The sequence below is a fragment of the Eurosta solidaginis genome, chromosome 4, assembly GCF_040869045.1.
Source record: "Eurosta solidaginis isolate ZX-2024a chromosome 4, ASM4086904v1, whole genome shotgun sequence".
Taxonomy (NCBI): Eukaryota; Metazoa; Arthropoda; class Insecta; order Diptera; family Tephritidae; genus Eurosta; species Eurosta solidaginis.
In genome coordinates this window covers 236,856,789-236,884,097 of record NC_090322.1, presented here as the reverse complement: position 1 = coordinate 236,884,097, position 27,309 = coordinate 236,856,789, and the positions used below count along the sequence as shown (strand labels likewise).

Sequence of the window (27,309 nt, the reverse complement as noted above, 5' to 3'; positions counted from 1 at the left end):
TGTCCCATGCTATGATTTTCTTGGTCAGTCTCATCTTGTATACTTTGGACGTTTTAATATTAAATTTTATAGTTTCATGATCAGATATTTTGTATTCCTGCAAATTATTACAGAGAATTTCATCCGAGTTTGAAAATAATAGATCAATTTTCGATTCACTTGTATCAGTGATTCGCGTATTAAATTCTATTTTTTGGCTCATCTCCATCACAGCAAATATCTCATTTAATTTAGTACTATATGTTTAAGCATATATGCATACATGTATATTTAAGCATATATATGTATACATGTATATTATATTCAATGAATATATACATAGTTACGAACTCTAATTTATCTACACATTCATACAGATCAACATATGAGTAAATATGTTTACATAGAAATATACATATTCTTCATAAATTATTAATATACACATTAATATCCACGTTCACATTTATAAAATTTGTTGAAATTTAAACCGATTGCAATCTACGAAAGGTGATTAAAGGTGTGTTTTTTTTTATTTTCTGTAAGCAAAAATCTTGGATAGCATTTTGAGATTCCCAGGCCCCTCCAAAGCCCGGGCCCGGGGTAATGATGAAAAATGAATTCAACAGAAGAGAAATTGTCGCTCTTAAGTTAACAAAACTTTGTAAAATTGACAGATTCCTAATGTAACTGATTTTTCTGTTAACACAACTGATCTTACAGGTCATTTCAACGGCGATCAACAGTCAATACATGAGCAAATTTCAAAGAGAATTTTACGCTCACTGCGCTCTCTACTTTGTACTTATGACGATAGTACCACTTGTTAAAAAAAAACAACAAAATAAGAAAACCATTAAATCGAAAAAACACACAAAATGGGAAAACAACAAAAAAACTAGTTTTTCAGTTATCAATACAAAACGAAAAACCCTATTTTGAATTTACTGCACAAAAAATTATGATACCGGGACACTTATTTATCGGGTACAATTTTGCAACTTCTCCAAGCGAAATGCAAAATTGCGCCCTCTTGTTGCAAAAGTTTTGTTTGAACGAACAGTATTTTTCCAAAGTTAGTAACATTTTGTTCAAGTTCTTACGAATTTTCACTCACGCGAACGTATCTAATAAGATAATAAAAAACATCCTTTTTAATGTTGATGTTTCCGACAACATAAAAGTTTGAGTCGTTTTGGAATCGTTTCAACTTAAAGTGTTACGAAAATTAAACTTGCCGAATTACATGTAAAGTTACTCCAGTGGTGATCTACCTTCCTGCGATTTGATTCTTTACTTTTCTATAACTTACAAGTTCTCTTTTTAAAATGTTACGTCAAACATTTATACTACAAGCTTTGTTCGAAACAATCAAGTGTGGCAACTACATGCGAGAGAAGAAATTGAGAATGAGCTGAGCTGCAACTGAAAGAATTGAGAATCAGTTTTGTGACTACTATTTTCATTTCTATTTGCAAAGCGAAGTTCAAAACTATAAATTAAATAAATTATAAAATATAAAATATAAAATTTGGTGAGTGTGTTTAAAAACAAAATAATAAAGTGTATAATATTTAATGTGTGCCAGCATATTTGATGTGCGCCCAATTGAAGTTCGGTTAGAAAGTGCCACCGTGGTGAGATGGTAGCGTGCTCCGCCTACCACACCGAAAGCCCTGGGTTCGCATCCCGGGCAAAGCAACATCAAAATTTTAGAAATAAGGTTTTTCAATTAGAAGACAATTTTTCTAAACGGAGTCGCCCCTTGGCAGTGTTTGGCAAGCACTCCGAGTGTATTTCTGCCATGAAAAGCTGTCAGTGAAAACTCATCTGCCTCGCAGATGCCGTTCGGAGTCGGCATAAAACAAGTAGGTCCCGTAGGGAAAATTAAAAAGCAGCACGACGCAAATTGGAAGAGAAGCTCGGCCTTAGATCTCTTCGAAGGTTATCGCGCTTTACATTTTTTTTTTGTCGCAACAACTTTTTTTGTTAATTTGACTACTAAAACTGTTAATTACGAATCAACGATTTGTGTGCAGTTGATTCAACATCTCGTTGCGATGGATAAAAATTTACAGAAATTTCGGTTGAATTGGCCCGTATTTCGGTTAATTTTACAAGTCTTTTTCTTTCAGTGTATTTATTAATAATGATATCTGTACCACTACAAATTAATTATGCTGATGATGTAAAACTTTTTAGGTCTTATGCGTCTATCGAAGAACGTCCCTTGATTCAAACGGATTTAAACTGCCTAGTTACTTGGTGCAATGTACATTCAATGCCGCTGAACCCCAATAAATGCAAATTCATGTGCCTATCTCGAAGGTCTTTGCCAGCAGCAGTAATTAATAATTTTTGTCTTCTATCAGTAAACTATGTATATTGTGGACTTGGGAGTCACGATAGATGCTAAACTTAGTTTCAACCTTCATAATGCTACTGTCAATAAGGCGAGAGGTGTTCTATCATTTGTGAAACGGTGGTCCAAAGAATTTAGTGACCCTTATGTAACTGAAGCTGTTTTCATCACTTTAGTTAGACCGATACTAAAATACGGATCAATAGTCTGGAATCCACTATATCAAGTTCATGTAGATAGACTTGAATCAATACAAAAGCGATTTCTACTTTTCTCTTTAAGGAATTTTCAGTGGGACACTGCGTATAATCTTCCACCTTATACTAGTCGGCTGAAGCTTATCAATCTTCCAACTCTTGCAAGTCGTAGAGAAAAGCTAGGCGTTATATTTATGGCTAAGCTCCTGAATGGATGGATTTCTAGCCCAATTCTTTTGAACGAAGTAAACTTTAACGTCCCATCACGAGTGTCAAGACATTACAAACCTTTTCTCTTGAGGCAGTGTAGAACTAATTTCGAATTGAATGAACCTTTTCGGTGTTTGTGTCATGATTGTAACACTCATTCTAATTCATTTGATATAACGGATTCACTTTTTACCATAAAGAAAACTGTCTTATCCTATCTTAACTCGTAACAACAACAAAAAAATTAAATAAACTAAAAATGTTACTTATTTAACAATGTAGTATGTATATGTATAATTTCTAACTGTTATGTAATTTCTAACTGTTATGTAATTTCTAACTGTTATGTATAGTACTCTTAATTACTTACTTAATTGGCGCTTAACCGTCTAAACGGTTATGGCCGTCCAACAAGGCGCGCCAGTCGCTCCTTCGCTCCGCCAACCGGCGCCAATTGGTCACACCAAGGGAGTTTAAATCGTTTTCCACCTGGTCCTTCCAACGGAGTGGGGGCCGCCCTCTACCTCTGCTTCCATAGGCGGGTTCCGATAAAAACACTTTCTTGGCCGGAGCATCATCTTTCATTCGCATAACAAATGTATAGTACTCAGCTGATGATTTTTATTCTGTAGCAGAGCAGTTTTAGATCTCGACGCTTAACAAACCTCCGCTTATCAACAACTCGGCAAAAACAAAAACAAATCCGTGCGTCATGCGGATGCGCCCCTCGCGCCGATCGGGCGGGCTTTGCAGAGTATTAAACAGTTTGTTATTATTATTATAACATTTTTTGAAATTACTAGAAAACCAAAATAATAGTTGCATTCGTTTTATTGCGAAACATACAATTTCCGAACTAAATGTAAATAAACACTAACAAAATGTAAGTCCACGTAAGATGTGCCGAATATCGGTTGCTCAGAGTCTACGAGACGTTGAAATTTTTCCTGTGATGCAATGCGCGGAGCACTACAGCTTGAAGTTCGTGGTTGCTTTTTGGTTTTGCATAAAAAAAAAATAAAATGCATACATAGCTTTTTTAAGGCCTTCAATTTTTCTTCAGCGAAAGGGAACGTAACAGCCTTCATTATTTTAACATACTCATTTTGGTCCACGATGGTTTTTATCCAAAATATTGGCCCACTACATTATATGAAAAACATCCCCATACCATAATAATGGATCCTCCATGTTTCAACGTCTTTGCAGTGTATCTGGGCTGATATTTTATATTTGGTGGACGTCTAAAAAACTGTCGAGCGTTTACATCCGTACAAAACAACCTTTGACTCATCCATTCACAAAATGTTCCTCAACTTCGAAATAGGCGAATCCAGGTGTTTTTTGGCAAAATCTAGTCTACGTACCACATGATTTTCTTTTTTAAAGAGGGACCTTACATGGACTTCTAGCATATATGCTTTCGAAACCGTCTCCTTACGGTATGCATACTACATGGTAACTTTAGGTCGTCTAAAATTTCCACAGCTGACATTGTGGGATGAGTCTTTGAATATTTAATAATTTAGCGTAGAGTAGACGTTGATAATTTATAAAACAAAAAAAATTTACTCCACGAAGTATAAATCGGTTTGGAAGGCAAAATGGCCTCCAAATATATATATTGTGACGAATATTAGCATCACTAAGCTGATACTAAATAAATAATCACGCAACAATAAAAAACATGAAGCAGCCACTCGTATATACAGAACACATCAATCAGGAGATTTTAGAAGGAGAAACGTCTAAACATTTAGAGAAATATGCTGACGAGGCAACAGAGAGTATAAAAGCAGCGCAAGCTGAGGAATGAGGGATCAGTTTGATTTAAACACGCTTTTAGTTGCGAAGTATAATTGTGAAGTATAATTGTACTACTCCCAAGTTAGTCTAATATAGACCATCTTGCAATACAGAATATTGGAGTGATTTATTCAACAGTTTAGCGATTCGAACGTTAGCAGAGGGTTTCAAATAAGCGGTATTTTCCGAAATTCGTTACAATATTTTGAAAACTTATTTGTAAAATATTAAGAAACAGACAAATAATAGCGCACGTTAGCTTAGTTGTAGTTTAACTTCATTTCCTGCTGGGAATATTAATAAGATAATAGAAATAAAAGAAAAATTTTTACTGGGTAGTAAAGCACAATATTTAACCGACCAATACTTAAATGAACGTAAGAATTAAGGTTTTCTTTCTATTCATTTTCGAAATGCTTGGAATTTGCTTGAATGTGACATTATTTAGTGCTTAAATGTCAGAATGGGAGTTTATTTGAACATTTGCAGGCAGTGGCGGATTTGAATAAACGCCGCCCTTAGGCAATACATAACTTGCCGCCTTTACGATTGCGATTTTCATTGCTTTGTGCACATTGCATTGTGTAGTTTGTTATTAATTTAACCGTAACTTTTTTCCAAACATTCCTCATTTACATTTCTTTGCGTCTAGATTTTTCAGCTGCGAATTCGCAAATGACATCATCACAATCGATAGGTAACAAGTACGGGAATGTTTTCGGTTGTACCGAAGACTTCATACCTTTCATGAATGGGACTGAACAATAATCTTATCCCATTCGTAATATCCAAATAATCGGCTGTAAAAGATAAGAAATATATAGTGAACAGATGTACGTACCTAAGCGATTGTTATGATAAATATAAAATAAACAAGTAAGGAAGTCTAAGTTCGGGTGAAACCGAACATTACATACCCAGCTATATACTTGAAATGCTGTTGTTGTTTGTTTTGTGTGCTTAATATTGTTACAAGGCTGCGCAATAATACATATACATATGGTTCTATTCTGAAATAATTTTCGTTTAAAAGAAATAAAAAGGATACAGAGGCTAACACCAATGACCTTGAGCGGGTAATGCAGTTTTCCTTCAGATATGGGGATTTCCCTACTGTTTGTACTAAAAAGCGTTATTACAAAAAAAAAAGGCAGGGTTATTAACGAAATTTTCTAACTTTTACTAGAAATAGCTTATTACCTGCATCTACGCACTTTTACAAAATCTTTTATATAAAAGAAGGCGATTTAACCGATTTAGCCATTTTTACTGAAAATATTTCCTGTTAAACACCAAATCTTTCGTCGAGTTATGGCTCCAGACACGTTGGGTAATGCACTGTAAGAAAGGGGCAGTGCCACGCCCATTTTTTTCAAGATTTGAATTTTTCCCATTTCTTGTTATAATGGCACAAAATACGATTGGTGCAAAACTATTTTTCGCTAAGATTTAACTTATTATTTGTGCCTACGACCCTTTTAAAAATCTTTTATATAAAAGTGGGCCTGGTCTTTAACCGATCTCGTCCATTTTTTCTAGAAATATTTCCCGCTATAGGGAAAATTTGTGTACCCAGTTTTATTACGATCCGTTAATTTTTCTTCGAGTTATGGCTCCCGAAACATAGAAAATTGCTTAGTTATAAAAGGGCGGTGCCACACCCATTTTTTAAAATTAGAAGTTTTTCCTATTTATTGTTATAAATCCCCTTGGGTAATGAAATACCATTGATATAAAGCTGTTTTTTGCAAAGATATAGCTTATTTTATTCGTCCACGACCCTTTTAAAAATCTTTTATATAAAAGTGGGCGAGGTCATTAACCGGTTTCGTTAATTTTTCTTCAAAGCATTCCTTATAGTAAATGCAACCTCTCTGTCGAATTTTGTTACGATAGGTTTAACGATTTTTGATTTATGATTAATAATATTTGTAAAATTGATTTTATCACAAGTGGACGGTGCGACGGCCATTTAAAATTTTTTTTTTTTCAAATTTGTATCAAGAGTCTCAATATCAGTCCACACGTCAAATTTCGACATTCTAGGTGTATTGTATAGGTACTAAATTATCAGGTTTTTTGTTTTCCAAAATGTTATATATATAAAAATGGGGCGTGGTTATCATCCGATATCGCTAATTTTCAATACCAATCTATTCTGGGTCCATATAAGCTCGTGTACCAAATTTCGTGAAGATATCTCAATATTTACTCAAGTTATTTTGTTGACGGACGGACGGACATGGCTCAACTAATTTTTTTTCGATACTGATGATTTTGATATATGGAAGTCTATATCTATCTCGATTCTTTTATACCTGTACAACCAACCGTTATCCAATCAAAGTTATAATACTCTGTGTACAAGTACAGCTGGGTATAAAAACAATTCTGATTCTATCGTCAACAACGCAAGAGCATTCAGATTGTCTTCGCCCAATGAAGATCTGAGATCATTCGTTTTAAAACAAAACGATCTCTACAATCTGCAATAGGAATTGAAAGAAATGGTGATTTGTTTTCTACACGAAAATGTCGCCACTTTCAGGGGCAAACATTTTTAAGTATCTCACTTCGCCCTGTGAAATTGTAGCCACTTAAAATGTTTAGTGCCACCCTGCATGACTTGAAAAGAACAAAAATTTTAACCATTTTAAAAAAATGCAGTTCGTGTGGTTGTTCGCTGTCAACTGTGATCGCAAATTGCTTTTGAGTGAGACATGATGCGACACATACGTATATAATATACATAGCATTCGCTTCAGCTTCGTGTGACTTATAGCATTCACTTCAGCTTCGTGTGATTCATCAGCTAATTGACGGGGCTGTTTTCTGCACCGTCAATGGCAGCGAGGGCAAATAATGTTGCATTTTTGGCCATTTTTAGTGGTAGGTTGTTGAGAAATGAGGCTAAGCTGATACAACAGAACACAACTTTTTGAAGGGTTGACGTGAAGGCGACATTTTCGTGTAGAAAAGAAAACACCAAAACATTCACAACGCAAAGTCAACATTAGGGTAAGAGATATTCAAATTATCTTGTCTTAGTATTTTCAACAGTTACACCGGCGAATAATTTGAAATTTTTTTTTTCGGTGCAGTATGCCTTGAAAAAGAGCATTTCACTTCCCAAATTTCCGTCAAGATCTTGGCTGTAGTAGTTGCTCAATATGGTGGATTTCTTACGTAATTCTTCGTTGCTTAGATGTTTCATATCAGTGATTAAAGAGAAAATTTATCGCGCAAGACAAGCAGAGGACTATATACTGACTATTATTTGACGTACGACCAGACTTGATATTCAGATTTTATGCATTATAATATACTTGTGAGGAATAGAAGGGCTTGAGCTTAACATATGCATCGAATGCACGCTCGTTTTTTGATAGTGATGTCAAGTGTGGTAACCTCTTAGATGATTCTGATTCTCAGGGTTGCGGGTCGGCTGTTTCTTTACGCCACGCACAGGCGCGCGTTAGCTTTCTAAGGCGCGTGATTAGAAGTTTTATACAAATTTTTACGACTGCTATGCGGAAAAATAATTCACTGCTAGACTAAAGTTGATTGGACTACAAAACTCCATACTCAAGCCAATACAGAGGTCCAAAAAACGTTGGAATATTTTCTCGAGTTTTCCAATTTTTGAATCTGGACTGGTTTGCGTAGTTTGGGTTCAGCAAAATTTTTAAAAGTTCTTAATAAATCGGAAATAAAAAGCGATTTTTGAAAAATATGTACTTATTTTCCATTCGCTGGTGTAGTATATAAATACCCTTTACTGTGACCGAATCCAAATGAATAATAAATTAATATATGTATGTATGTGCATTAGGGTCGATTTGTATGGACGAACGTTAACCGATATCGCGCCATCGATTTTTCGATAGGATTTGGGCTCAGGAAATTTCTTTTTTTTGGCGAAATTTCTTTTTTTTTACTTTTTTTTCGACTTTGATTTTTAAGGTTTTTTTCATGAACTACTAAAAAATTTTCATATGTATATCTACCCTGTCCGACCCAAAAATGTCCGCTATTATATTTTTTTTTTTTTCCAAAAAACTGACAGGGTATACATGAAAATTTTACAAACAAATAAAAATTTGTTTAGTACGTCATGAAAAAACTTTAAAAACAAAAGTTAAAAAAAGTAAAAAAAATGAAAATATGAAGGCTCCAAAAAATTTTTTTTTTGGTATGCGTAGTGGAATTGTTTCCTCAGCCCAAATCCTATTGAAAAATCAATGGCGCGATATCGGTTAATAAATCGACCCAGATTAATGTACATATACAATGGTTCTATCCTCATTTAATTAATTGCAGTAGATAGGCAAAGAACAAAATAAGGAGCACCCTAATATGCATTTCATTTACGATCTATGTATGAATGGATGAAATTCAAAAGTTACAGTTTTACAAAGTTAAACACATTCAAACGTTTTTATTGATCCGGGGAGCTTTTTTACACCACTACAATCATTCCATGATCAAATTGTTGAAAATATATATCTCATTTAAAAAATAGCATGACTAAGGACAATATTTGTTTCTCTTCAATTACTCATATAAAGTACCTTGTATAAAGCTTTTGTTTTGTTTTAGAAAACATTAGTTGCAAAGGGGCATACATTTAAATTTAAGACCTATCGTGTGAAAAAAATTATCACTGATGTTGGTTTACCCACAAATTGCAGACATTACCAAATTATCTTAAATAAGGACTGTATAAAAAGCTCTACACATACATATTGTAACAAATTTAGGAAAACTCCACTATTTTACACCTTCTACTAAAGTTCGTATTTCTAAATTGTTGAATAAATAACTCCAATATTCAATAATGCAAAATGGTCTTTATTACACTACTTTGAAAGTACTTCACAATAACACTTATACTTCGCAACTAAGAGCGTGCTTAAATCAATAAATGAATAGAGATTACTCAGCTTTCGCTGCTTTTATACTCTGTGCCCAAATGTCTAGACGTTTCTAATACTAGAATTTTCTCTTTGGTTACCAGCTATAAACTACAGATACAAGTGTATAGCCTCTCGCATAGCCATATGCGCGTGTATATGTGAGTACTACCTCGGCTGATGATGACATGCGTTTGTATCTCTCTGCTGCTTTTATGTATGTGTGTACATGTTGATTAATGTGTTTATGTACACAGTGTGGCTGGCTTCAATGTTTTTTTGTGTTGGGAGTTTATTACTAGTGATTGTAATATTCGTCACAATATGTAATATGAACTCCTATATTGCTGCTACAGGCTAGGTGCACTCACAAACATCGGAGTACAGATATATTGCTGTTTAAATGTTTTTGTTTTTGTATTCAATAATATTCAATACAGTCACAAACATTTTGTTGGCTGTCTTGTTTTGATTTTGAATTCAAAACTCATTACGAGCATTTTCTATTAGCAATATAGGAGTATTACATACTACATACTATATGGCTAACAGTTTGTACTTTTTTTATTAGCATGGAAATACATATTTATATCAATGCCAGATAAAGATATTTTATCATTTTATTCGTTGCTGCCCGTTGTTGTTGTAGCAGTGCTTCGCCCCACCTAATAGCTGCGACCGATCACAAATTGTCATCAATATCCTCTAACGGGAGTCCAAGGAAACTTGCAGTTTCAAAAGAGGTGGACATTAATTAAAGGGGTGTTAGAGGCGTTGGTTCCACATTACAATTGAAGAGATGGTTGGTGTCATGTTGGGACACATTTCAAGCGGGGCATACATTTTGTATGTCGGGGGTGATTCTGGTTAGGTAAGAGTTTAGCCTGTTACAGTATCCAGAACGAAGTTGAGCTAGACTGACTCGCGTTTCCCTGAGAGTATGCGTTCCTCTTCCGCAAGTTTTGGGTACTGTTCTTTGAGTACTGGATTCACCAGGAAATTCCTGGCATAAATATCGTACGCCTGTTTGTGGAGTTCACTGAGGACCTGCTTGTGTTTTCTTGCTTCATACGGCTGAGTTCTCAGGTGCCGTATTTCCTCATAATGCTTACGGAGATGACTCCTTAAGCCACTAGGCGGTGTTGGCTCATCAATCAGATGTATTCAACAGAAACTGTTTGGTTAGCATCTCATTTCTCTCCCTGATGGGGAGTATTCTCGCCTCATTATGTAGATGGTGTTCCGGGGACATAAGAAGACAGCCCGTGGCGGTTCTGAGAGCAGTATTTTGGCAGGCCTGCAGCTTCTTCCAGTGAGTAGTTTATAGGCTTGGCGACCATATAGGGGACGCGTAGCATGCAATCGGCTGGCCAATTGCTTTGTATGTGGTAATGAGCGTTTCTATGTCTTTTCCCCAAGTATTGCCAGCAAGGGATTTGAGGATTTTATTACTGCTCTGGATTTTCGGTACTATTTCGGCTTCATGCTCACCAAAATGTAGATCCTGATCAAACGTCACACCCAAGATTTTGGGGTGTAGGACAGTCGGTAGCGTAGTGCCATCGACGTGGATGTTCAAAATGGTCGACATTTGGGACGTCCATGTTGTAAATAAGGTCGCGGAGGATTTGCCACGTGATAATGCCAGGTTTCGTGAGGCGAAAAAACTGGAGAGATCAGGGAGGTAGCCGTTTATTCTGTTGCAAAGCTCATCGATCTGTGGGCCTGGCTCCCAGCGGGTAAGGGGGTAAGAATATACCCGCGGTAGGTATGCCTGTCGTAAAAGGCGACTAAAATACCAGATTCAAGGGGTGTGTAGCGCAACCCTTCAGGTTGCCAGCGCAATATATAGCTTCTCCAAACCTAATTGTAAACCTCACCTATCCGCGGCGAATCCCGTTTCACTAACAAACGAGGCTCTGACGACCCCAAGCTCCTCATGGAACTTGGGGGTGGGGAGGGAGGGGATGGCCTGAAGGTTTAATGTGGCCACATTAATCGTTCCCGAGATGGTCGGGCTAGCACCTTAATGGTGCTGTTACCGGAGCGCACCGGATCTGTATCCGGCAAGGGACCATCACATCGATAACACTCCCCAAAGCCTTCGGGGAGCAACCTTATCGCTACAACAACAACAACAACACCAACAACAACATCTGTGGGCCTGGGCCTGTGGCCATTATTGTGCAGTCATCGGCGTAGGAAACGATAGTAACTCCTTCTGGTGGCGAAGGTAGCTTAGATATGTAGAAATTAAACAAAAGTGGGGATAGGACACTACCCTGTGGCACCCCTTGTTTAATTCTTCTTCGTTTCTAAATTGCACCGATGCCTGCCGACCACCCAGATAATTTACGGTCCACCTTTTAAGACATGGGGAAGGGGAAGACCCTTCCAGGTCTTGCAGTAACGTGCCATGGTTGACCGTATCAAAAGCTTTTGATAGGTCTAGCGCAACGAGTACTGTTCTATGGTGCGGGTTTTGATTTAAACCGCAATTTATTTGGGTGCCAATGGCATTTAGCGCGGTGGTAGTGCTATGGAGTTTTCTGAAGCCATGCTGATGAGAGGCTAGCTGCAAATTTGCTTGGAAATAAGGGAGCAAAATGGCTTCAAGCGTCTTTGCTACTGGCGATAGGAGAGATATCGGACGATACGACTCTCCTATGTTAGCTGGTTTACCAGGCTTTATTAGCGGGACCACCTTGGCCATTTTCCATTTTTCGGGTACGACAAAAGTGGAAACAGACAGGTTGAAGACATGTGCTAAGTATTTGAAACCCTCTTTCCCTAGGCTTTTAAGCATCGGCATGGCTATGCCGTCTGGGCCCACTGCTTTGGATGGTATAACCGCACTGCGTAAACGAATGGCCGATGGCATCCTCAACCTCTTTGGCGGTGATGGTAATTGGTGACGCGCTGAATTTATGTTTATGTGCGTGTCTGTTGGCCCTCCGTCTATCTTTGTCGACCGTAGAATTAATTATATATTGTCGGCAGAAAGCACTCGCGCATTTTTTCGCATCCGACAGCACTTTATCGCCAAAGGCGATGGAAACTTTGTCATTGTGCCTAGACGGATTCGATAGGGACTTTACGGTGGACCAAAGTTTACCTACACCGGCAGAGAGCTTAAACCGCTTAGGTACTCCTCCCATTTCGCCCGCTTGTGTTCATCCACAATCGCTAAGGCGCGGACTACGGGACGACCTTGGGCGTGAACAGCAGGGAGCCACAAAAGATTTATAGAAATTACGGGGACGTCTGGTTTTAGGGTCTAGCCCTGAACAACCTGTCCGATGCAACCATCCCTTGCAGAGACACACTGGCAAGAGTATGACCGTCCTAAAAAGATTCTTTTCCGGCAAATGCAGCAAAACCATTTCTCAGGACCGGGGTCAGGAGACGGACCCGGATTGGGTTCGATACCTTCCCGTAGCAAGAGAATATGGAGCAGTCCCGCTGCAAGGAGCTGCTGTGAGGATGACAATTTGTGGGAGGACACAACAATTTAAATGGGGTTACACTGAAATGACAGTCCTTGGTCGAGAAAAATTCCGAGCCGCTCCGGTACATAGAACCGACTGCCTTGGGAAGCGCGTTGTTGCCCGTATTACCAAACTTTTTTGGAGAGACCCGACATCAAGTTTTGTGGAACTGCTTTATCCACTTTTATCGGCACTGGTCGCCAAATTAATTTACTTCTGTAAAGATTTTTGTTGGTTTCCCTATTATCAAAATTTTTGCTTTCATCTGAGCCCGATATCACTTAATTGGCCGTAACTAAGGCAAGTTTTGTGGATTCCAGTTTTTCCTAACATAATGTACATTGTTACTTCGAACCAGTTTCAGGTGACAGCGTAATGTTCTTTTTATTTTTAAGATTTACAGCCTCATTCTGTTTGGCGAACAAGCCGCTTAACAAACGATACCTGAGTTGGCGATATAGTCTGCTAATGGTACGCTAAGGCTTACGATTTCGTTTATCCTCTGACTACGTTATCCGCCAACTGCACGAAAGCAATCGTCAAATTTGTTTTCTTTCTTAGCTTCCGATACTTCGTTTTCGCTTTCATAGCAGCTAATTGTGATAGAGAATGCCCAGATAACGTAAAAGCCCCGTCACATAAGCAGTTTTTCATATAGATGCGTTTATCACAATCTTATGAATCTACTCATAATGTATAATATTGCACGTACTTTTATGGAGAACGGTAGATTGAGCGACACTGGCGCCATCTGACATGAAAAAGTAGCCAACTTGCAACTTTTGTTGCAAGCAAAGCATAGAAAGAAGAATTTGACATTTGCTTTTGGGTGCTTTCACGCTTTGCAAGTGAAATTATTTTTCCCACTTCTTGGTAACTGTTCTAATATTTTTCACAGTTAACAAGTAAAGGTGTCAAGTTCAGGTGTAACCGAACATTATATACTCAGCGTGAGCTTCAATTGCACATTTCATTTCAGATAAATTACTTTTCTATAATGTCTACTAGACTGGCCGCAACTCGTATGGAGAAAAATAAATATTGAAAATCCTGAAATTTTTTCTTCTTAAAACATGAGGTTAGAAGTAAAAAGAAATGGTGCAATTTTTCAGCCCGATGCGATGGTGCTAAAACATGCCTTGTGGAGCTCAAAGTAGGTATAATATATATAGATAATCGTGTTTACTTTATTGAGCTTTAAGACAATTACACATCGCAATTAGGAAAACAGCTGACAAAGTCGTGTTCTTATTGTCCATATTTGCAATATAGTCGGTGGCATTGCATTGCTTTGAAGCTAAAAATTAACCAATCGGTAAAAAAAATGAGTTATAAATCGTCAGCGGGCATTTCAAAGAAAAGACTACGTTCTGAGCAAGATATATTTTTAGTGGGGAAATGTGAGAGTGTTATTTCTGGGGCCAAGTTGCCATCAGGGAAACAGGTGTTCCAATTATTATTTTACAAAATGCGCAAGGAAAATATGAGTTTGCAATTCAGTATGAAATTCACGATTGGTGCCACGATTAAATTTTGGAAAAAAGCAAACATGAAAGAAGGCAATTGTATTAAAAAATTAAAAATACTTTACCAGAAATGGAGAAATTTACAAAAAAAATTGCAAATTTCCATATGCAAAGTATCGCAAAAATGAAGCAGACTTTTTAGATAAAATTGAGAACTACATATTCGACTTATCACCCCGAATGCCCTGGATATAATAAAATTACAGGAAGATAAAAATTTTCTTTTGCTTCAAAGGAATAAAGGTCGTCCAGGTAGTATGTGTGGTGCTGATACTGTATTGGCTAGAAAACAAAAACGCAAAGAACAACGAATGGAAGAAGAAAGAAAGCGTGTTGAAAAGCATAAAATCCAAGGAAAGTACATTTTAGTTTAAGTTTGCAGTTTTTTTTTTTTTAATTTTAAGTCACTTTCATATATCTATCTGCTGAAAATACTAACGCTTTTGGAAGCACTTTCCCCGAAGACAGTGATATGGACTGTGTACCTGGTGAAGAAAATGTGCCTACTGATATAATTGATAGTGAAAATACTGACATTAGGTTAGAACTAACAAAACCAAATCGCGGAAATGTAGGCTCTCTACAAGAGATGCCATTTGGTGAGTGCAATGGTTTCCGCCTTCGTAAACAAACTGCAAGAAGTTAATGGTGAAAAATTGCCGATAAAAATGGAAGATTTAGTCCTCAATCGAACCACAGTACATTCGATGAGAAAGAATTTTCGTCGCAGACAAGCAGAAGAGATTATTGATGAATTCAATGTAATAAATTTGTATTTCTGAATACGTTAATAAGTATTTTTAATTTTTTATCCTGCGTTAGATTCCTGAAAGTTTTGTCCTTCACTGGGATGGTAAGCTTCTTCCAGAAATCAGTGGCACCGGAAAAAAATGATCGATTGTCTCTCGTTGTAACGGGCAAAACATGGAGAAACTGCTAGATATACCTAAAATGGAAAATTCAAAGGGAGATACTATATCTGCAGAAATTTATAATTTTTTGTGCGCATGGAAACTCGAAGAATTAGTGGAAATTGTATCATTTGATACAACGGCTGCTTATACTGGACTTAATAATGGATCTGCTTTCCTGCTTGAAAAAAGAATAGGCCGCACTCTACTTTTCTTCCCATGTCGTCATCATATCAGCGAGCTGTTAGTAAAAGCAGTTTTTCAATTGAATTTTGGTAAATCATAAGCCCCGGATGTTCCACTTTTCAATCGATTTTCTAGCTACTGGAAAAATATTAACCCTAAATCCTTCAAAAGTGGAATATCGGACGTAGAAGTTCGGCGAGTCTTAACAATAGCAGAAATAGATACTTTTAAGAATTTATGCTTATCTACGTTAAATAAACACCACATTCGTGTTGATTATAAGGAGCTGTTACAACTATCTCTACTCTTTGTTGGGGAAGACGTACCAAGTTTTTCACAAGTTCGGTCACCTGGCGCAACATCGCACGCAAGGTTTATGTCGAAGTGTCTGTATTGTTACAAAATTTTTCTGTTTCGCAACCAATTCAAATTTACAACTTCAGAGACAAAGAGTCTACAAAGCATTTGTATTTTTCTGGTCTGCATCTACGTTCCGTATTGGTTTCGTTGTGTAGATCCAATAGCTGCTCCACATAATGACCTAAGGCTGATTCAAGATTCGATTGCCTATTTTGATAAAAAAGTTTCCAATGCTTTATTACAAAAAATAAAAAATCATTTATGGTACTTGTCGGAAGAAGCTGCTGGCCTTTAATTTTTTGATGAAAAATTTCCCTTGCATATTCAGCAAAAAATGGTAAAAGCAATTAATGAAGAAAACCAAGATGATAATGCTGTTCCAAAACGAATTACCGCAACAATGCCTGATATACTTCTCTATGGCAGCAAGGACATAAGTAATTTTGTTTCACCAAGAACTTAAACATTCTTCACACGTTTAGGAATAGAAACAAGTTTTTTACAATCGGATCCTTGCACATGGCAAGAGAGAGGAGATTATAATGCAGGAAAAGGAATTTGTCAACATTTAACTGGAGTCAATGACGCTGCTGAGAGAGCATTGAAATTGATCACCGACTTCAATCGATCACTGACTTATAATGAAGAAGATAAACAGTGTTTATTGCAAGTTGTTCAGCACTACAGGCAAAGTTATCCATCTTGCACCAAATCGTCTCTCATTAAATAAGTAATCAACTTTTATTCCTTTTGGAAATAGTACTATATACTAATAAAAAAAGAACAGTGAATTAAAACAAATGTTTGGTTACACTTCTTTAACTTGTTCTTTTGACGTTTTAAAAACAATTTGAACAAACTGCAAAAAAGTGAAAAATGAAACTAAAAATCGTAAAAATGGTAATTTTCTTGAAGTTCTACGTTTTTTGGCCTTCACAAGGCACGTTAAGGGATGATCGGATCGAGCTGAAAAATTATACTGTTTCTTTTTACACATAACCTCATATTTTAAGATGAAAAAATTAAGTTTTCCAAAAAAAAAAATTACGGCCAGTCTAATGTCTACGCATTTCTTCTTACAATAAAACTTGATAAGTGAAATATCATTGATTCAAAACTATTTTTTGCAAAATTATAGCTTATTATTCTAGTCTACGACCTTTTTAAACTTGTTTTATATCTAAGTTGCCGTGGCCTTTAACCGATCTCGTCCATTTTTTCTAGAAATATTTTCTGCTACAGGGAAAATCTGTGTACCCAATTTTATTACGATGTTAATTTTTCTTCGAGTTATGGCTCCCGAAACAGAAAATTTCTTAGTCATAAAAGGGCGGTGCCACGTCCATTTTAAAAATTGTAGTGTTTTCCAATTTAATGTTATAATTCAATTTAGAAAGTAAAATTCTATTGATACAAAGCTCTTTTTCGTTAAGATATAGCTTACTATTTTCTCCTACGAACCTTTTAAAAATCTTTTATATAAAAGTGGGCGTGGTATTTAACCGATCTCGTTAATTTTTTCTAGAAATATTTCCTGCTATAGGGAAAATCTGTGTACCCAATTTTAATTCGATATGTTAAGTTTTCTTCGAGTTATGGCTCCCGAAACATAGAAAATTGCTTAGTCATAAAAGGGGCGGTGCCACGCCCATTTTTTAAATTTAAAGTTTTTCCTATTTATTGTTATAAATCCACTTGGGAAATGAAATACCATTGATATAAAGCTCTTTTTTGCAAAGATATAGCTTATATTATTCGTCCACGACCCTTTTAAAAATCTTATATAAAAGTGGGCGTGGTCCTTAACCGATTTCGGTAATTTTTCCTTATTGTAAAGGCAACCTCTCTGCCGAATTTTGTTACGAAAGGTCTAACGGTTTTTGATTTATGATTAATATTTGTAAAATTTATTTTATCATAAGTGGGCGGTGCCACGCCCATGTTAAAAAGTTTTATCAAATTTTTATCAAGAGTCTCAATTTCAGTCCAAATGTCAAATTTTAACATTCTAGGGAAGATATCTCAATATTTACTCAAGTTATCGTGTTAACGGACGGACGAACGGACGGACATAGCTCAATCAAATTTTTTTTCGATACTGATGATTTTGATATATGGCTATATCTATTTCGATTCCTTTAACCTCTATAACCAACCGTTATCCAATCAAAGTTAATTTACTCTAAGTGCAAAGCACGTTGAGTATAAAAACTGCAATATAACAAATGAATACGACACAAAATATGTTAGCAAGTATTTTTGTTGTAAAGGGAGAATGTTTATATGTAACAGTGCTTCGCAAAATTTTGTAGTTGAATGGGCAAAGCGAAATATATTTCAATTGCCAAGTTTGAAGTTCCTTCATATTTAAAAACGCAACATCTTGGTTGTAATGAATAAACTCGTGTTAAACGCATCTATATGAAAAATTTCATTGTCCGCGGCATTTACTGGAACGCATAAGATTACATTGAACGCTAATAGTGCTAAAAACGGAAGAACGACGATCGTTTTGGACAAAATAGCGTCAAAGGTAATGGGACTATTATTTAAATCAGCAAATATTTGAGCTTTTAATAGAACCAAATGCATTTGGGGTTTAAAATTGAATCACTAATATAATTGATAGCCGTTTTTTATGCCTATTTTGTGTAATTTTTGCAAAAATGAAAAGAACTTAAATCAAGAAACGAATGCGCAGCTTTATATACACACATAGTATATATGTATATGTGACCTGGAATCATGAAACGACCCTATTGTGCGAAAATACCGTTGTTCACTTTTTCAGTGATTCTTATACGAAATTTAACGCTCTTTCCAACGGAACAAAACGCATTCATTCGGCTGTGCCGAAGACTTCATACCTTCCATGAATGGGGCTAAACAATAATCTTATCTCATTCGTAATCAGCCCAATTCTAAATATTCCCTCGGAATTTTGTTCTCGCGGATTTTTTTATTCCCTAAGAGAAAATAATTGGGGAATAGGAAATTCGAATTTTCGAAGTCAGCTGTTTTGTCAATTTAAATTACGTTGCGCATTTCTTATTTTATTTAAAATGCTGAAAAGTTTAATTATTGTTGCGAATTTGTTTGGAATTAAGAAATAAAATATAAACAATGCACGGAAATGAGTAATGAATTGGTGCCCCAGCAACATCAACAGAGGAGCATAATAAGACGTGGGGATAACACAAATCCGCCGGAATTGCCTGCTTCCATTCAACAAAGCAATTTTCTGGCGGCCAAGTCGAGTGAAATTCGTCCTTCGTCATATGCCAAAATCTATTTAAGCCTTCTTAAAAAATCCTTGCGCAATTTCTGGATGGCTGCATCAAATATACCAAGAGCTCTTTCGTTGCTTATGATATACTTTTCGGCTTAAAATAAAGAATATGCTTGTCGAATGTACATATTTTTGCACAAATATATACCATTTCATTTTCATGAAAGGTATAAAAAGTATGTGGAAAGGAGTTTCGCACAACTTTAATTTTGATCCCGAACCATCGGTGGACCACGCAAGGGAATTTTATATAAGCGTGGTCGAAGTTTCTCTACGCAGAAAGGTGGTCTGCGCTAAAACACCGATCTTTGAGGGCCCCGGGGTAAATTCTCGACTTTTCAGTTATCTTTTGAATGACTTTGACCCGGTTATAAATTGTTACCCATTTTACCTTAAAAAGTTCCATTTCGAAATGAACGAATACAATTAAAAAAATATCCTAGTAAAATTAGGTGCTATTTTAGTATTCACAGTTGTTCATTGACAGCAGCTTATTTTTATGCATTAACAATATATTTCTGTGTATATGTACATATGTATGTATGTGCCATTGTAGGAGCACATTATCAAAAATGGGCGCGGTTGTTGTTGTTGGGCGCGGTCATTGATATCAATAAAAAAAACACTTCAATTTGACTAAAAAAAACTCATTTTATTTTTATTTAGGAAATTTTTATATGTATTTAAAATCAAGTCAATAGAAAAGTCGATTTTGCACTGAAAGAAATCAATATTCAAATAAAACAATTAAAGATGTATAAGTTCGGGTGTAACCGAGCTTTATATACTCAGCGTGAGCTTCAATTGTACATTTCATTTCAGATAAATTGCTTTTCTACACAACACGTGGCACCACCCGTTTAAAAGAAAAATTTCTCCCCATTTCCTCTTACAATAAAACTTGATAAGTGAAATATCATTGATTCAAAACTATTTTTTGCTAAATTATAGCTTATTATTCTAGTCTACGAACTTTTTAAACTTGTTTTATATCTAAGTTGCCGTGGTCTTTAACCGATCTCGTCCATTTTTTCTAGAAATATTTTCTGCTTTAGGGAAAATCTGTGTACCCAATTTTATTACGATATGTTAATTTTTCTTCGAGTTATGGCTCCCGAAATATAGAAAATTTCTTAGTCATAAAAGGGCGGTGCCACGCCCATTTTCAAAAATTTTAGAGTTTTCCAATTTAATGTTATAATTCAATTTAGAAATTAAAATTCTGGTGACACAAAGCTCTTTTTCGCTAAGATATAGCTTATTATTTTCGTCTACGACCCTTTTAAAAATCTTTTAATAAAAGTGGGCGTGGTCTTAACCGATTTCGTTAATTTTTGAAGAAATTCCTTATAGTAAAGGCAACCTCTCTGCCGAATTTTGTTGCGAAAGGTTTAACGGTTTTTGATTTATGATTAATAATATTTGTAAAATTGATTTTATCACAAGTGGGCGGTGCCACGCCCATTTTAAAAAAATTTTCAAATTTTTATCTAGTCTCAATATCAGTCCACACGTCAAATTTCGACATTCTAGGTGTATTATTTAGGTACTAAATTATCAGCTATTTTGTTTTCCAAAATTTTATATATATAAAAAGTGGGCGTGGTTATCATCTTATTTCGGCCATTTTCAATACCAATCTATTCTGGGTCCAGATAGTTTAGTGTACCAAATTTGGAGAAGACATGTCAATATTTACTCAAGTTATCGTGCAAACGGACGGACGGACGGACATGACTCAATTTTTTTTCGATTCTGATGATTTTGATATATGGAAGTCTATATCTATCTCGATTCCTTTATACCTGTACAACCAACCGTTATCCAATCAAATTTAATATACTCTATGTGCAAGGCACGCTGAGTATAAAAACACTTCAATTTGACTAAAAAAAACAAGTCAATAGACTAAGCCATTGTTACAAAAAAAGTTGATTCTACACTGAAAGAAATCAATATTCAAATAAAATGAACTCTGGGCCAGAATACTACTTGAAAAATCTTTAGTAGATACACATACATATTGCTATCTCTTTTATGCTTTCGACCATTGCTTTGCAATACTATGCCTTCTACAACTGGTTCACTCAAGGTCGCATGCTTGTTAATATGACACGTGCATTTTATATATACATTCTTATTTACATACCCTATGAAATAAGCAAGGTTTGGTGATGCAATTCGCTCCTACCAAAACTTTTCTAACTCAAACTAGAGGCATGTTGGGCAATGGAAAATTACTTAGTAGTATCAGCACTCATCTTCCCCCTTACAAAATTTAACAACCAACCTCACATTAAAACTAAACACATTCACAAAGAGTATATGAATACAACAATACTAAATATACAAATTCGAGTCCATTGTTTTTGTTGTTGTTGTAGCAGTGCTTCGCCCAATCCATTCGCGACAACGGTTGCCATTATAATTCATTTGAACCAAAGATGGTACTTTTTATGACTTTTCGTCTGGCTTATTTCTGTTTATCAACGAAAATAGGCAATAAAGAAATATATGGTGAAACCTACACTAATTACATTTTGGTTATGCTCTACATACCCCTATAGAGACAGTGACAGGTGAGCACCCTGCAAAAAATGCAATCGACCCAGTATGAGTCAGAAAGGAGAATGTGATTATAGCCAGTTTTGATCTTTTTATATGGGTTAAACTGATCCCTTTTGTTGTATGCCTAAACTGTTACTGTCTCTCGGATAGATTATGTGTAGCCCACGGGTGCTGTCGGACAGGTCTTACAGGAAACTGAGAATGGTGTGCATGTCGTTGTCACAAAAGCCCTAATAAAAAATAATAACTTTTCAGAAGCAAAAACATTTTTTTTCACATTCACTACATTCGAAATTTGCTTTTTCACATGTAACTCCCTTGTTATGGGTTCTAACACTTTCAAAATTTTTCCTGGTGGTCTATTTTAACATATCATACCAAAATCTGCGAAAATCGTAGTTTTGAAAAATCTGTTGGTTAGGCCTTTGTGAATTAAGCTAAACGATATGGGTTGAAAACGATATTTTGGGACGTGTATTAGCGGTTGTGAGCTTAACTTAAGAAGGTTCTGGTAATAAGCATCAATAAAGAACAAGCCCGACCATCTCGAGAACGATTTAATATGACCACATTCAAGGGGTTGCCAGTCAATATACATATAGCTTATCCAACCCAATTGTCAACCTCACCTACCTGTGGCGAATCCTGTTTCTTTAAAAGCAGAGGCTCTGTCGACCTCAAGATCTTCATGGATCTAAGGGGTGGGAAGACCGGTATGACCTTGAAGGTTTCACGTCATGTTTAAAGGTTCCAGTGCTTCACCCCATTCAAGAGTAAGAGTTTAACCTTTCTTTGACAATTTTTGGCTTAACGAAATGTGAACCTCCAATGACAGCTGTGCGTGCTGTCATGTGCTCTATAAAATACCCAGATCGAAGTTGAGCTAAATCGTTCCCGAAATGGTTGAGCTAGTACTTTAATGGTGCTTGTTACCGGAACGTGTCGGATCTGCATCCTGGAAAGGACCATAAACTTCTATTAACACTCCCCAAGGCCTTCGGGGAGTGTACTTACCGCTACAACAACACCAACATCAACAACCAACACCAACACCAACACCAACAACAACAACAACAACAACAACAACAACAACAACAACAACAACAACAACAACAACAACAACAACACCAACACCAACACCAACAACAACCCCAACAACAACCCCAACAACAACACCAACAACAACACCAACACCAACACCAACAACAACAACAACAACAACAACAACAACAACAACAACAACAACAACAACAACAACAACAACAACACCAACACCAACACTAACAACACCAACACCAACACCAACACCAACACCAACACCAACACCAACAACAACACCAACAACAACACCAACAACAACACCAACAACAACACCAACACCAACACCAACAACAACAACAACAACAACAACAACAACAACAACAACAACAACAACACCAACAACAACAACACCAACAACAACACCAACAACAACACCAACAACAACACCAACAACAACACCAACAACAACACTAACAACAACACCAACAACAACACCAACAACAACACCAACAACAACACCAACAACAACACCAACAACAACACCAACAACAACACCAACAACAACACCAACAACAACACCAACAACAACACCAACAACAACACCAACAACAACACCAACAACAACACCAACAACAACACCAACAACAACACCAACAACAACACCAACAACAACACCAACAACAACACCAACAACAACACCAACAACAACACCAACAACAACACCAACAACAACACCAACAACAACACCAACAACAACAACCACATTAAACCGTCTAGGCTGTGTATTGGCCAAAACTATATTGGTTCAAACGTCGCGTCGACAACAATAATCCAAAGATGAAATAGGAAAATGTTATCCCTGTCCAGTGATATTTGCAGTTGAAGATGGCAATTTTCATGTGGCTGTTGTAATCTCTGTTAACAAATCTTAACTGAAAGTGCAGCGGGCAAAACCGAAGCGTTTTTTTCAAGTCAAAATTAACCCGTAAGGGACACATTATAAACTGATTTATATTATATTTTGCCCGACCTTCGCACAAAATTAACCAAGTATGCCATATGTTATAGTCAAGTGTGTTAGTTTTGAAATTTATCAATTAACCCGTACTATTTTATTTGGATTTTTTTGTGTACAGGAAACAATGTGTACGAAGAGATTTATTTATTTAGTCTAGTAACAAAATTTTTCGTACAGGCACGTATGGCTATATTACAGAAACGAAATTAAGCTATGGAATACATTAGCAAAGAGAATTGATATTATTACAGATAAAGTGGTTTCTTAATAGAAGTTGAAAAGCATATTTTGAATCCGAGAAATCATTATCCAAACCATTGAGAAACTATTGATCTCTGATAGGGCTCTGCTTATAAGTCTAAAACAGTGGGAGCATGACGGAACGATACAAGGTGGCAGCATTGTGACATACCTACAAACATAAATAAAAATTCCATGTATTTTGTTTTTGTAAATTCGATGGGCAAATGTCAAAATCGTACTGCGCCGAAAGTTGATGTATCAAATCAAATAAAAAAAGGGTATGATCAGCTGTCCCATGCTGCCACCTTGTATCGTTCCGCCATGAGTGGGAGTCAGCTAGTGAAATAGTTTTTCGCGCTCACTTCACACACATTATTATTCTCTTTTGCATTGTGTACTTATCTACAATGCATTTGAACAAGCAGAGTAGGAATGCAGAGGCTAATATTTATTTGCGCGTTTCAACACAGATATTTTGCTAACAAACGCCCATGCGTATGAATGTTTTACTGGTTAAATATTAGCAATATATTTTGTTTAAATTTTTTGTTAGACCCAAGCAAAAAAAATAGTATTTTTATGGCATATTTGCATATTATTTTTCGAGTGTTAGCAAACATGTGTACAAACTAGGGCTCAGACTATCCGCCTTTTCGAATATCCGGATATCCGTTGAGACAGAAAAAATCCGGACGGCATGGATATCCGGTTAATATTCGTTTGTGAAACTATCCGGATATTCGGATTTATGAAGATCCAGTTAAAGCAACAAATTGATGTACCATATATGTTTATTTAACATTAATAACAATAAATTCGTAGGACATTTAAATCAATTAACAGCGTTTTTCCACAATATAAACAAATGGCACTGATCTTATTTTCACTTGGTTGTAAAATTGTAACTTTTTAATTTTTGACGTTAATTTAATAAGCTACAAACATATTTTGTGAATAATTTTTCGATATTTGCTTCGCTCAATTCTGATATGCAGATATTCAACTTTTTTTTTTTTAATTTAATTTATTTATTATTACGGCTGTTTAGGCCTAAAACTTAAACTACTAAGTACAATTCATTATTATATCATTTATTTCTATTGAATATGCTGTTGGAATGGCATGTGATTCCGATCAGCATATTTACTGGCGTGACTTTTATATCCCAGTATTCGGACATACGGATTTTCCGTTTACGTATCCGGATAGCCGAACAGCGGATATCCGGATTTCCCATTTATGAATCCGGATATCCGGATTTTTTGCGTAGCTATCCGGTTATTCAAATATCCGGCTTATCCGGATGAAGTTTACAGCCCTAGGACATACATCCTATCTCATTGCTTTCTTATCATTTATATAAACCACTGCCAGAATAATGATTTTATTCTTGGCAATTCTATACGACAGCATGACACTCTTAATACACGTCCAAAAATATTGCGAATCCGAAAACGGAAATTGAAAATTTTATTCTTACTAACACAACCAGTTTCAAATATGATGTCCAATGGTGCACAACATTACAACCACATGCAAATTTTTAGACGTTTATTAGCAGTCGACCCCTGTTCCAGACTTTTGCCAAAACGCGTCTTTTGACACCTCTCCCGCTATTTTTGGACGAGTATTTGCAGTATATCGCTGTTAATATGTATGTGCTACATGGATTTTACTGGTACTGGTATTGGCCCTTTTTCAAAGTGAAAAAAAATTACCATGGCAACAATGGTAGCGAGCCTAAATCACCGGCTGGATTTTCATACCTCTGTTACCTGTCTGATATAATACATATATGTATTTGCGTAAATGTTAAAATCCAATGCCAATTTGTGAAACAAAACTTGCTTGCCACGAAAAGATATAAGCACGTGCCGTGCCAGCAGTTCGATAACAAGTAATGTACTAGGCGAATTAAGATGAAATTACAAAAACTAGGGGTGTGGGCACATATAAAAAACTGATACCAATGCTAGATATTGAGATAGAAAACAACAGCCAAGTTATGGATAGGGTAATAATCCAAAGAACTTGCCGCCATCGTCCAACGCATATGAAGGCGGGCGCACCAACACATTTCAAATTCGCAAAACCAAACCAGGGGACGTGCATTCTACACATCGCTAACCCATTTGCAAGCATACGCGCACCATATAGAGAAAATGACTGTGCCGCAGACGCACACATATCTACCTACTATCATTTTATTGCATATTTTATCAATTTTCATTTATTTGATTGCCACTTTCTTACATTACGCATTTCACTTAACCTCAAATTGTAGAAATCCGCACATCAAGCTATAAAAACATTCATCATAGCACTTCCACATTAATCACGATAGCAACATACAAACTATGTAAAATACCAATCAAAATTCTAAAAAATTAATACTCCTAACCGATTTTTCGTCTACAGTTCGCTATTAACTTTTTACTTACCTCCATAACGATGCGGCCGAGAGGCTGTCCATCAGCAGTCATGTCAAAAAATACACGGGGGAGACCCATTTTGCCTTTACTGCTTTTATTACTGAAGAAACGAACACCACGAAATCCTATTTGAGACTGAAATTGGAATTGGAGCTGGCCGTCTTTGATTCCGGTTTGTAGAAAATTCGATTTTTTTGCCAAGATGGCGAGCGGTCGTTGCTGGCGGCAGCAACTTCGTACCAGTGTTGCCGTTGCACCAAAAATCGCCATTTCTTCGCGATAACAACACGTGGGAACTGATAACGTCGATTATTGTGAATATATAGCAAACACTAAGTTGGCAGTTACACAACAAATTTGGTCAGATACCACAGATTGTGAAATTTTTGTCTTTGCCGGCAACTGCTGTTATTACCTAATAATCTTGGTAGTGCTGGAAGTATTCGATAAAATTAATATGCACATCGCTAGACCTAAGACAGGGTTGATTGTTGTAGTACAGCAGTTGAATTAGGCTTCTACAGGTATCAAACTTAGTCGAAGCTGTTTATCTCTGGTAAGGGCCGCTTCAGAAGAAGTTTTTGTTGTAGACGAATTTAAAGCAATCTTTTGCATGACTGTAACATCGGCAGTAGTGGAATTCACACATTTGCCATCGCTTTATTTGCGAATCGATAACTATAACCATTTCGTTATTCAGTATACTATAACTATTTTGTATCCATATTTATTTATCGACGATCTGTTGTTTAATAAAAGGCAAGTAAATTGGCTGCGTTAAAA

The 27,309-nt window shown here is 36.2% G+C and overlaps 1 protein-coding gene across 2 annotated transcripts in view; it reads right to left on the bottom strand.

Annotated features, from left to right (window-relative positions):
• The window catches only part of LOC137251099 (peptidyl-prolyl cis-trans isomerase-like), a 52,537-nt gene extending 25,563 nt beyond the window's left edge, over positions 1-26,974 (bottom strand). The window contains exon 1 of one of the 2 annotated variants that reach the window (XM_067785087.1): positions 26,536-26,974. In XM_067785087.1, the coding sequence (XP_067641188.1) occupies positions 26,536-26,796 (261 nt within the window). In that variant the 5' untranslated portion in view covers positions 26,797-26,974. The remainder of the gene's footprint in view (positions 1-26,535) is intronic. The other variant, XM_067785088.1, reaches the window with a different exon arrangement.
• Positions 26,975-27,309: the final 335 nt, after the last annotated feature.